The sequence below is a fragment of the Rhincodon typus genome, chromosome 3 (genome assembly GCF_021869965.1).
Source record: "Rhincodon typus isolate 14 chromosome 3, sRhiTyp1.1, whole genome shotgun sequence".
Classification (NCBI taxonomy): Eukaryota; Metazoa; Chordata; class Chondrichthyes; order Orectolobiformes; family Rhincodontidae; genus Rhincodon; species Rhincodon typus.
The window spans coordinates 1,715,528-1,727,590 of NC_063334.1; the positions used below are offsets into that span (position 1 = coordinate 1,715,528).

At 42.7% G+C, this 12,063-nt stretch overlaps 1 protein-coding gene across 1 annotated transcript; it reads left to right on the top strand.

The window, feature by feature from the left end:
* Window positions 1–8: 8 nt before the first annotated feature.
* rps6 (ribosomal protein S6) lies at window positions 9–11,783 on the top strand. Its single transcript, XM_020525122.2, has 6 exons — window positions 9–144; window positions 503–634; window positions 3,014–3,224; window positions 6,618–6,764; window positions 9,829–9,986; window positions 11,646–11,783. The coding sequence occupies exons 1-6, from the start codon at window positions 139–141 to the stop codon at window positions 11,739–11,741; spliced, it is 750 nt and encodes a 249-aa protein (XP_020380711.1). The 5' UTR covers window positions 9–138; the 3' UTR covers window positions 11,742–11,783.
* The last annotated feature ends 280 nt before the right edge of the window (window positions 11,784–12,063 follow it).

The window sequence follows — 12,063 nt, forward strand, 5'->3', positions numbered from 1 at the left end:
TCCCTCCTCCCGCTCTAACCGCCACCACTTCTCGCGCTCGCCCTGTTCTCGCGAGATCAGCCGGGATGAGGCTCCGCGGAGCTGGACTTCCGGTCTCTTTCCCCCGGGCGGCGGTGAAGCGGTCGCTGCTGATCTGCCATGAAGGTGAGGCCCCGAGCTCGCTGCCGGCCATCGCCTGCTGTCCTGCCTCGCAAGACCGGCTCCGCTCGGAGCCTTACCCTCCGTGTAGCCGGCCCGGGCCCTCGGCCGGTCCCTGCCGGTTGCCACTGCCCCGGATGGCGGCGGATTGAGAGCGGGTGGTTCCGGAGCAGGATCCGCCAGGCGGCCGCAGGCCTCACTGAGACGGCGCTGGGTCTGGGTCATGTACGGGGCTTAGGCTCGGCCTCGGGCTGAGGTACACGCCGCAAATGGAGGGAGGAGAGACTGGAGCTATTGGTGGGGGCTGGGCGGCTTTCTTGTCCACGTTTCCCGCAAATTAAAGCGACTGTTTTCTCTTTTCCAGCTCAACATCTCTTTCCCAGCCACTGGCTGCCAGAAGCTTATCGAAGTGGACGATGAGCGAAAGCTGCGGACTTTCTATGAAAAACGCATGGCCACGGAGGTAGCTGCGGACTGTCTTGGAGATGAATGGAAGGTGAGCCCGTGCCATGTGTAGCTGTTTGTAAAGTATGGTGTCCGTTTCCTGTGAAATCACTGCATTTGTTATTTTCACTAAAACATCACCCAGACGGGCACATCATACGTCTGGGCGACTAATGCATTGCAATTGTGCATGTGTCCCTCTTGAGTCTTTCTGCCTGCAAACCTCACCTTGGAGGTGGACTAACACAGTGTGGTGCAGGAGGAACACAGCATCAGAGGAGCAGGAAAGCTGACGTTTCGAGTCGGGAGAAGAAGGGTCCCGACCCGAAACGTCAGCTTTCCTGCTCCTCTGGTGCCTGTCCTGCTGTGTTCCTCCAGCTCCACACTGTTATCTCTGACTCCAGCATCGGCAGTTCTTACTGTCTCTTGGAGGTAGACTGACATCTTTTCCAGTTGACAGTGTTTTTGAGTGGGATCCTCGGATAGCAGTCAAGCATGCTCTATCAAATTTTGACATGTCTGTTCTGTAGTGGTTAATGTGTGGTTTTAAATTTATTAGGATTCACAACAGCACCAATGGGGAGGTAATGCTCTTTCCATGATTATTGGTACTATACAGGAATGCTCTCACAACTCAGTCTTTGACCTGCTGTCATTATGCTTGCTGTTAAGTTGAAGGTCTGCTTTGTAGGGGATTTTCCTGCGCTCAGCACTGATCTGTTTTGTGAGGGAGAAGTATAACAATTATTGCTTTTGCATCTTGTGAGGTGTTTGGATTTTCTGAATTGTACTACTTAGTGAAGGGGGGGTGGAATTTGAAAACAAGGGTGAGAATTTTAAAATATTACTTGGCCACTGTAATTCATCGTCCCAGTGATAAAAGAAGGGACATGGTGCAAGCTGAGAGTCGGACAGCAGAGGTTTGGATGATCTTAGGTTGACAGAGGGTAGAATGTGGGAGACCTGTCAAAGGTAACAGAAGCCCGGTTCATGTTTTGGATGAACTGAAACAGTCATACAGCATGGGAACAGATCCTTTGGTCCAACTCATCCATACCAACCAAGTTTCCCAAACTAATCAGTCCCATTTGCCTGCGTTTGGCCCATATCCCTCTAAACCTTTCCTATTTATGTACCTGCCCAAATGTTTTTTTAAATGTTGTAACTGTACCTGAATCCTGGAGCGCAGTCAAGCATAGATAACAAAAGGGTCTTTGAGTTGGCACAATGATGATGTTAGAAATTCATCTCAGGATCACAACAATATTTCTAACAGACATAGCTTAATCTCAGACTTGCTAGAAAAAGGAATAGTGTTTGGAGCAGGGACAAAAAAAAAATGCTCAGACTTCCTGGTGTTAGATTGGAAAAAATTTGTTTTCATCTAATACTGGATGTTAGATAAGTCATCTGATAATGTAACAGGAGGAGAGAGGTTGCCCATGACTTAACCTTTAGCTGCTTCATCGATAACCTTCATTTCATCATAATGTCAGAAATGAATGGGTTTATTGATTTCACAATATTCAGCACCATTCACGACTCCTCGTGTACTGAAGCAGTCTGTGTGTATATTCAGCAAGAGTGAGACACCATCCAGCTTTGACCTGATAATTGGCAAGTAACATTTGCACCATGCTAGTGCTGGGCAGTGACCATCTCCCTATCATTCAGTGGCATTACCATCACTCAGTTCCACCCATCATTAGCATTTTGAGGATTACCATTAACCAAAAATTGTTGTGACGGTGGGGGAAATACCTAATTCAAAGATTGTTATGCACGAGGTGGGAAAAGAGTTGGAAAGCGACAGCGCAACTGAGGACTTGAGAAGAAAGGGTACTTGAAGACGGTGTGGTGGTTTGAGAGTCTGAAGAGGGTCGGTGGCTGGTTTTTTAAAAAGGTGATGGTGTATTTAAAAACAAGGGACAACACCTAAAGAGAACCCTTTACAATAATGGCTGTCATGGGAGGAGATTGGATCGAGACGTTGAAGCCATGTCTGCCCCTCAGGTGGATGTAATGTTCCATGAAAAAAAACAATACAGCACAGGAACAGGCCCTTCAGCCCTCCAAGTTTGTGCTGCCACATTTTGTCCTTTCGTACTAAAACTGTCTTCGATTACAGGATCCGTATCCCTCTATTGCCTTCCTATTCATGTATTCGTCCAGGTGCTTCTTAAATTCCTAAGCTCTTTAGGTGTCTCCCTGGGTTCTGACTGATATTTATCCCTCAACAACCATTAAAAAATAAAACCGAATATGTCATTCATTAACACATTGCTGTATCCTTGCTATCTCCAAAAACTGACTATTTCAAAGGGAGTTTAATAGTTGTGAAGTGCTTTAGAATGCCCTGTGGATGTGAAGGGTGTTATATCAACTTCCAAGTTAACTTTTGTTTTGAATTAGAGGTTTTTTTTTATTCCAGGGATATGTTGTGCGCATTAGTGGTGGCAATGATAAACAGGGATTCCCCATGAAACAAGGTATCTTGACTAATGGCCGTGTCCGCCTGCTGCTCAGCAAGGGACATTCCTGCTATCGTCCTAGGAGGTCTGGTGAACGCAAACGAAAATCTGTCCGTGGGTGCATTGTTGATGCCAACCTCAGTGTCCTGAATTTAGTTATTATTAAGAAAGGTGAGTGAAAGTCAGTTTGTTTTTTTTTATTGATTGTGAATGATTTGCTTCCTACACTTGAATATATTGAATACAATAAAAATATTGGAACTTGCTAAAGTACAGTTATCTCACAATTTTACCCTTTTCACTTTTTGTGATGTGTTAATTCAGCTAAGGTCTCACTTTCCCAGGATAAAAGGCATTTCATGTTGTGTAATAAATCATAACTGACCAGGTGATCAAGCTTTGATGGATTGGGTTAGATGATCTTAGTTGGGGGCAGTAGTGCTGAGATTAGTCCACGGAGAGGAAAGATCAGGCACAAAATCTTTCTTGTAACACTGCTTTTTTTTTAGAATTCCTACAGTGTGGAAACAGGCCGTTCATCCCAACAAGCCCACACCGAATCTCCGAAGAGCATCCCACCCAGGCCCATCCACCTACCCTATCCCTGTAACCCTGCATTTACCATAGCTAATGCAACTAACCTACACATTTCTGGACTCTACAGGGTAACTTAGCATGGTCAGCCCACCTAACTTGAATATGATTCAGAGATAGTAGGAACTGCAGATGCTGGAGAATCTGAGATAACAAGGTGTAGAGCTGGATGAACACAGCAGGCCAAGCAGCATCAGAGGAGCAGGAAGGCTGACGTTTCGGGCCTAGACCCTTCTTCATTTTCTGAAGAAGGGTCTAGGTCCAAAACGTCAGCTTTCCTGCTCCGCTGATGCTGCTTGCTTGCTGTGTTCATCCAGCTCTACACCTTGTTATCTCTAACTTGAATATCTTTGGACTGTGGGAAGAAACCCACGCAGACGCAGGGAGAACATGCAAACTCTACACAGTCACCCAAGACTGGAATTGAGCCCAGCTCCCTAGCACTGAGGGGCAGCAGTGCTAACCGCTGAGCCACTGTGCCGCCCCATGTGGCTGTATCTTGAGAAATGTGTCCTTGACACTTGTGTGATGTCCCAGCTTTTGATTTTTAATGTGGAGACTCCTAAGTTTTGATCTATCTTGTTCCATTTGTTGGTTCAATATTTATTCATATTTTCTGACATCTCCTTCAACATGTTGGCTAATGTGTCATCAGGCTGCAGCTAATATAAATGTCTTGTAATTAAGAAAACGAAAGATCTATGCGGTATTGCAAATTTTGAAATAATTGTTTTCTAAATTGTTGATATGGTTTCTGTTGTTCCATCTAGCCTTCCTAATGAACTGATTCAAAGGTGTATAAATAGAAAATTGCTGTTGTAATGTTGTAGTCCTTCTGATTCTTGCAGGCCATGCTTTTCTGCAAGTACTTGGGTTCTGTGCAATAAAAACAAAATTCTATAGAAACTCAGCAGGTCTGGCAGCTTATGTGGCGGGGAGGTGGGAGGAAGAGAGAGGGAGACACAGTTGATGTCATATCAGACTTGAAACTTTTTCTAAATTGTGTTCTTTGTAACTCTCATAACTGTCTTGCTGTTGGGTTGGTTGTAAGTGATATCACCCTGAGTCTTCTAAAGGGTCCACGTGATATAGTGTGTTGGTGTCCAGGACTAAGAAATTAAGTACATCATTACACCACTTCTATCTCTCCTAAATTGTGCTAAATTAGATGTGATGATTCTATCAGTAGAACAGTGTTCCCTGTCAACAGTCTAACTACAAATTCACAAATCATGGTTTACCTGCCATTCGCCTCCCCCCCCTCACTATTTATTTCAGAATTCCCTTCCCCTCCCCCATTTCTGAAGAAGGGTCTAGGCCTGAAATGTCAGCTTTCCTGCTCCTCTGATACTACTTGGCCTGCTGTGTTCATCCATCTCTACACCTTGTTATCATCTCAGCATCAAAATCATTTGATGTAATGTATGGAGAGTGGAGAGATTTAGTATTGGACTATACACCAGAGCGTGCAAGTTGTCTTGGTCTACGTAGAAGTGCATATTAATTAAAGTTCTTCCAGAGAATGGGCAATTAAATTTGTGCTAACGGTACCCAAAGTGGAAACTTCAATGAAAAATGAGAGAGAAGTGTAACAAACCATGGTGAGCCTGAAATAAATGGTGCACTCAAGACATTTTGTTAACCGTAGCCATTTGCATCACTAATTTTGATTAATGCACCTCAGATGCAATTGGCACCACCTCTGCATTTGGGCATTTTTAAGTGAGGGGCATTATTTTGACACTACACTTGTAATTTTTTTTCTTCCTATGAGGCCTTCTTTCTTTTTAGTCGTTCCCTCTTACTTTTCTCCCCTTTGTCTAAAACACAACATTTGAAAACTGCTGTCCTATTCTAAGCCCTTGTGTTTTGGGATACAGTATCGGAGAGTATTCTCTGTCATGATGTTATGGCCTATGATCTTGAATTTATGGATACAAGGATATCTCTATCTTATTTACTTACATCATCCTGACTCTCTGTACAGTTGGCTCATTTTTCCCCATACTAATCCCGCAAATGCACATCAGATTTTTGAATGGCAAGTTCACTACGCCTTATTTATTACAGCTGAGCACCTTAGGTTTTACTCTGCAGCATGAACTTGGACTTTTTGCTTCGCCTTCTAAATACAAAAGCTCATGGGGACGAAATTTAACACAGCTTACGTGAGTTCAGGTCATATTTACAAGTGCACGGTTTCCAGTTTGGGTTAGTGTAAGTCTGCCTTGAAGCTATGATGCTGAAAAGATTGACAGCTGGTGCAGTTAAGTTAGAATATTCAGTTTGTGTTTGAATCAGGTAATGTGATAGCAAACTCTGCTTTAGAAGTATATCATTTCTTCATCATTGGCCAGACTGGCACTCATTCTGTGAGCAATCACCAGCCTATGTTCCATCCAGCCAGTTTAATTTTGAGAAGTTCATTCTCCTAAAGCACAGCATGATGTAGTTTGTGTGATAGTTTGTGCAGCTTTTGTAATTCTAATCCTTGTACCCACATCATGAAATAAAATTCTCATTGTAGAGTGTCATACTGCAATGTTTATTGTATGCTGCATTCCCTGTTAATACCAGTATGAATGAATGGCTGTAATGAAGAAATAGTCCCTGATTATGTCTCAAGATAGTGGTTAGGTGATCTCAGTTGTGTGGGTAAGAGAATTTAGTCAAGATCCCACTACTGTTTGCTATCCAGGAACGTATGCTGTTGCTATGTTAGAATTGACATCTGGCAGTGGTCGATCAGCTTTGATTGTGATGTTAGCTTGTCCCTAAGTGTAATTCGAGAAAATTAGCTGATTAAATAAAGTGATGAATCAATTACATGTAAAAATTTGAAGGTCTTAACAACAAAACAGGGAAATAGATTTCTGCAGAAATCTAAGTGTTTGGCCTAGTAATGCAAAGGCCAAATGTGTGGAAATGGATTTATCAGTATTACATTCCGAATATTCTCTTTCTGAATAGGTGAAAAGGACATCCCAGGTCTGACAGACAACACTGTACCCCGCCGTCTTGGACCGAAAAGGGCTAGCAAAATTCGTAAACTCTTCAACCTGTCCAAGGAGGATGATGTACGCCAGTATGTTGTAAGGAGACCCCTCAGCAAGGAAGGTGTGTACATTCTCCTGCATATTTTGGAACATTAAATTCCTACCCATTTCTCCACACTGACTCCTAACGGGATTGCCATAAAACCTGATCGGCTTCACTACAGTCTTTCAGGTGATGAAATCTGCTTCTGAGCTGGTCTGGCCTGTCTGATGCCAGATTTAGAACAATGAGATAAAATCTTAACTACCTTCTGAAAACATCCACTTCTATTCAAATGATGGATCATCACTTTTTGGAGGTTATTTGGGAATGGGCAATAAATGCTGTTCTTGTCGGTGATGTGTGAATGAACTTAAAAGCGCTTGTTCTCCCCTTTCCTGCAGCTTTGCATTTACATTCTTCCAGTTTGGATTCTGCTGTGCCACAGTACTTAATGTTAACCGTTAGACACGGCCATACAAAATAAGAGCAGAAGTAAACCATTTGGCTTCTGAGTCTGCTTCACCGTCAATAGAATCATGCTTAATTTGTTGATGTTTCAAGTTCCTCATTCTCATTTACCCTGATAACCATTTGATTCTCTTGTCTAACAAAAATCTAGCTACCTCTGCCTTAATAATTAAAGACCCCACTTCCATCACTTATAGAGGCAAAGAGTTCCAGATGCACTGCCATCCGAGAGAAAAGTTACATCCTGTTGATTGACTGGTAAACTCTTAATTTTTGTCAAAATCTGCAGAGAAATACATATTGCTTGACCACATAATCCTTCTCCAATGCCTCCTCTCCATTGCCTAGATTTGTGGCACTGCAGTCACCTGGCTTGTCTATTTGGTCATAGCCAGAAACTTGCATCAATGGTATTCCTCCTCCTGCCATGCCATTATTCCTGGCCTTGCTCCTGGACTTGTTTGTTACCCCATTCTATTTGTAATTGACATGGTGTCCCTTGATAGCATCATTCATTAACACAGATTCTACATGTAAGCTGATAGTGATAATACCCTGCTCTGTATCACTACTGTCTCTGTCATGCCCTCCCTTCTGTTATGTTCCCCAACTTCAGCTCTGCTTCAGCTTTTTGCTGCTGCTGAAACCCCTCCCTAATTGTTTGTTTTCCCCCTTGGTTCAATTATTCCATTGGTCTCTCTCTGACTTCAAACCTGAGCTCATCTAAATGTTATGCAGTCTGAATCCTAACTTGCTTCAAGTCCAGTTAAACATTGTAGTTTGCTGACCCATATTGGTTTACGTTCAAGCAGTGTTCCATTTTAGAAGCTTATGTTATTTGTATGGCAGCTGTCAGTGCAGATGTAGCTACAGTGATTCAGAAGTTAGAGTTGCATGTTCCAGTCTAAAAGAATAAATTGGTGACATGGACTTAAATCCCACATTGCAGATGGTGGAAGTTAAATTCAGTTAATCAAGCCAGTCATAATAGTGACCATAGCTTGTTGGAAAAACGCTTCTGGTTCACTAACATGAATCTGCCATCCTTACCTGCTCTGCCCTGCATGTGACACGAGTGGCAAGGTGGTTGACTCTTAACTACCCTGTTAAATAATCTAGTGATCTATTCAGTTTAAGGGCAATTAAGGAAGAACAACAAATGCTGGCCTTGCTGAGCCAAGCCTTTTTTAAGATAGCACTATCTGCTTTGTTCCCCAATGATTTAAAGGCCCCAACACCACCTTGAAATGTTTGGGGGGAAAATAGTAAGTGGATGAGGAGCTGGGGCCACAGTCAGTTTTACCTGCCAGGAAATAAAGCCGGTTTTAATCCTCTAACCTGTGTCCTGTGGGACTGTTCAATTAAGATTCTTCGAAAGTTTTCAAATTCCACTCAGAATTGAGGACTATCCTGGAGAGTTCCGACACTACATAATTGCCATACAGAAGTTAAATTTCCCTTGAGAGCAGTTACTGGATAGTCAGTGCAGTGGGGCCTCCCAGTGGTCCTGTAGTGCAAATTTTGAGGCGAATTCCTGCAGCGACTGTCTAGCAATCAGAAAATCTGTGCTCGTCATTGGTTTCCTTGGTGACACAGACACATTCCTTCCGGCGAAGCTACTTTACATAATCGAACTGGCCGTATCTGCTGAAGAATTGTGCCCTTATCCAAAAGTTTCCTGCTTAGTTAATTGAATGCAATTCAAGAATTTATTGAGCAAAGTGCCAATGGAACAGGTGCTGTTGTAGGAGGTTGGCTCACAAACTCCTGATGATTCGTGATTGACCGGTTAAAATTTTTGAAATTTTTATCCTTGCTAGCCTGAGCAGCAAATCTTTGTGAAAGTAATTTTGACACAGTTATTTGATTTTCAGAGTTTTTAAAGCAACTTTTTAAGAACTCACCAATGCTGCAGCTACCTGGTGACTAGAAGGACATCAGGGATGGTTGCGCATCTGGTTTTGGCTGCAGGGTGAGCTGAGAGTGTATGCACACCATTGGTCAGCAGCAGGAGTCAGTGTGATAACTATCTGTGAAGGAGAAAACAGAATTAACGTTTCAGGTCCAGTGACCCTTCCTCAGAACAGGTCACCGGACCCGAAACGTTAACTCTGCACTTTTCTTCACAGATGCTGCCAGACCTGCTGATCTTTTCCAGCAACGTCTGTTTTTGTTCCTGATTTACAGCATCCGCAGTTCTTTCGGGTTTTTTTTTTGATATCTATCTCTGTAGCCTCTTCCAGTCAAACAATGTTGAGATTACTCTGGTCTTTGGTTGCCCCACTTTTATTGTTCCACCATTGGTAGATGTTCTTAGTCGTGTCTTAAGTTCATTAGTTCTCTCCCTAAAACTGCCAGCTTCTCTTCCGCAATATTACATAAAATCTACTTCTTTAACCAAGCTTTCAGTCATTTGCCTTAATTTCTACTTGTGTTGCCGAATGTCAAATTTTACTTGGAACCATTCTGATTTTTTTAATACATAAAAATGCGTTGTGGTTGAGGTGTCCAAAGCAGTAATGTTGTTTTAAGATGTTCAAGATATAAAGGTAGTCTTTTTGAGACTAGAAGAGCAGGTGAATTGCAGCTCGGGGATTCTTGTTTTGTGAATGATTTAGAAGCTGTTAAATTTGAATTTTATGTATTCATTTGGCACTTTATCTTCAATTTACAGGTAAGAAGCCGAGAACCAAAGCTCCCAAAATTCAGCGTCTGGTAACTCCCCGAGTTCTGCAACACAGGCGGAGACGCATTGCCCTGAAGAAACATCGTACTCAAAAGAACAAGGAAGCTGCAGCAGAATATGCCAAGCTTCTGGCCAAAAGAATGAAGGTTAGTTAATCACATTTTCAGGGAATACTTTGCTGCATTTGGTTATGTCAGTGTGGATGACTTCCTCTTTTTCGGTTAAAGCTGTGCATTGCTGCTTTGAGAAGATGGACATTCTGGCCTAAAGAGTTACACTTGATTGGCATTCTCCTCCACAGCATTTAGATTGAATGGGACTTGCTGCAGAAGTTCTCATCCATACAGCTTTGTCATCTTCTAAACTCTTAGTGTTTTCCCCGACCTTCTTTAAACTTTATTTTGTCCAAAATTCTGCTGCTTATACCCCTCTTTCACCATAACATGCTCATTCACCACCAAGGTCCTTTTTGACCTGCCTTGATTGCAAGTTCTACAAGTGTGTAAATTTAAACTGTGCCTCCTGTCTTAAAACTTCATCTGATACCAGTCATGCTCTTCCCATTCCCCAGTTCTTCTTCATTCTTTGACCCTGAAAATCCCTGAAATGCATACTTAGATCATAGACTCCCTACAGTGTGGAAACAGGCCCTTCGGCCCAACAAGTCCACACCGACCCTCAGAGCATCCCACCCAGACTCTTACCCCAATAACCCACCTAATCTACAGACCCCTGAACACTGCGGGCAATTTAGCTTGGCCAATCCACCTAGCCTGCACATCTTTGGACTGTGGGAGGAAGCTGGAAGAAACCCACGCAGACACGGAGAATGTGCAAACTCCACACAGAGAGTAATACGAGGGTGGAATCGAACCCGGGTCCCTGCTGCAGTGAGGCAGCAATGCTAACCACTGAGCTATTGTGCTACCTGTTGAATGTTAAAAGTTTCCTCCCTCATCAAGCTTCTGATCATCTAACTAATAGCCCATTTTTGATACCATCTTATTTTTACATTCAGCCTCTGTGCCACATTAAGATATCCTTTTACATGCAGACTCTACTTAAAATGTAATTAAAAGTATCTTGAAAGAGGACTTGCCATAGGGGCAGCATATAATAAGAAAGGCAAATGGAATCCTGGCATTTATTGCAAAAGAACTGGATTATGGAAGTAAAGAATTGTGGTTACAATAACGAAAGGCATTGGTGAGACCACACCTGGAGTATTGGACCCTGTTTTGGTCTCCTCACTTCAGGATGGATGTGGTTGCACTGGAGGCATTTAGAGGACGTTCAACAGATGGATTGCAGGGTTGAAAGGACAGTTGTTGGAGTTGGGAAGAATGAGAGGGCGTCTGATTGAGATATATAAAATGCTAAAGGGGATAGATACGGTGGATGTTGAACAGATATTCCCCCTTGTGGGATAGTCTTGAGCAAGATATAGATTGAGAGGAGGTAGATTCAAAACTGAGATGAGAAGAAACTGCGTCTCTGAGGGTTGTGAATCTGTGGTACTCACTGCCCAGAGTGCAGTGGATCAGAACCAATCGACAGATTCAAGGAAGAAGTGGATTATGTTTCTGATGAAAAGTGGGATGAAAGACTCTGGGGAGCAGGCAGGAGAGTGGAGTGGAGACCAGGATAAGATCAGCCAAGATCATGTTAAATGCTAGAGTGGGCTCGAAGGGCTGAATTGCTTGCTCCCGCTCCTAATTGCTATGCTCCACAGTAAACAGTAATAATATTGGGTGAGGTGCATGAGAAGCATTGTTTTAATCTGACCTGTTTGAATTTATTTGCAGGAAGCTAAGGAAAAACGTCAGGAACAGATTGCCAAGAGACGTCGTCTTTCTTCATTGAGGGCCTCCACATCAAAATCTGAATCTAGCCAAAAGTAAAAATATTGGTGAGGTGGACGAAATAAAGAGATTTTGTTGAAATGCCTTGTGTTCGTTACTTGCATCTCAAAGGTATAAATATCTACCTAGCTGAGCAACTATTGCTTCATGTAAAGGTGAATGATTGATGTTAATGGATTTTCCATCTTTTAAATGGTGTTATCTATTTAATCACACATGGGGGAAATCATTTTATTAAAAGATTTTCAAGACTAGAAACTTGTGGAAAGTGATTTTTAACTGTAAATTTGGGGAAGTGATATATCCCTGTGGTTTACAGTTGCCCAATATACTGAGAGAATTTTAGGTCAGGATGTCTTGC

Excerpts from the sequence above, each read along its gene's own strand:
- rps6 (XM_020525122.2), top strand. Across the intron at positions 635-3,013 it reads GTCTTGGAGATGAATGGAAG|GGATATGTTGTGCGCATTAG; the intron begins GTGAGCCCGTGC and ends TTTTTATTCCAG. Across the intron at positions 3,225-6,617 it reads TTTAGTTATTATTAAGAAAG|GTGAAAAGGACATCCCAGGT; the intron begins GTGAGTGAAAGT and ends CTTTCTGAATAG.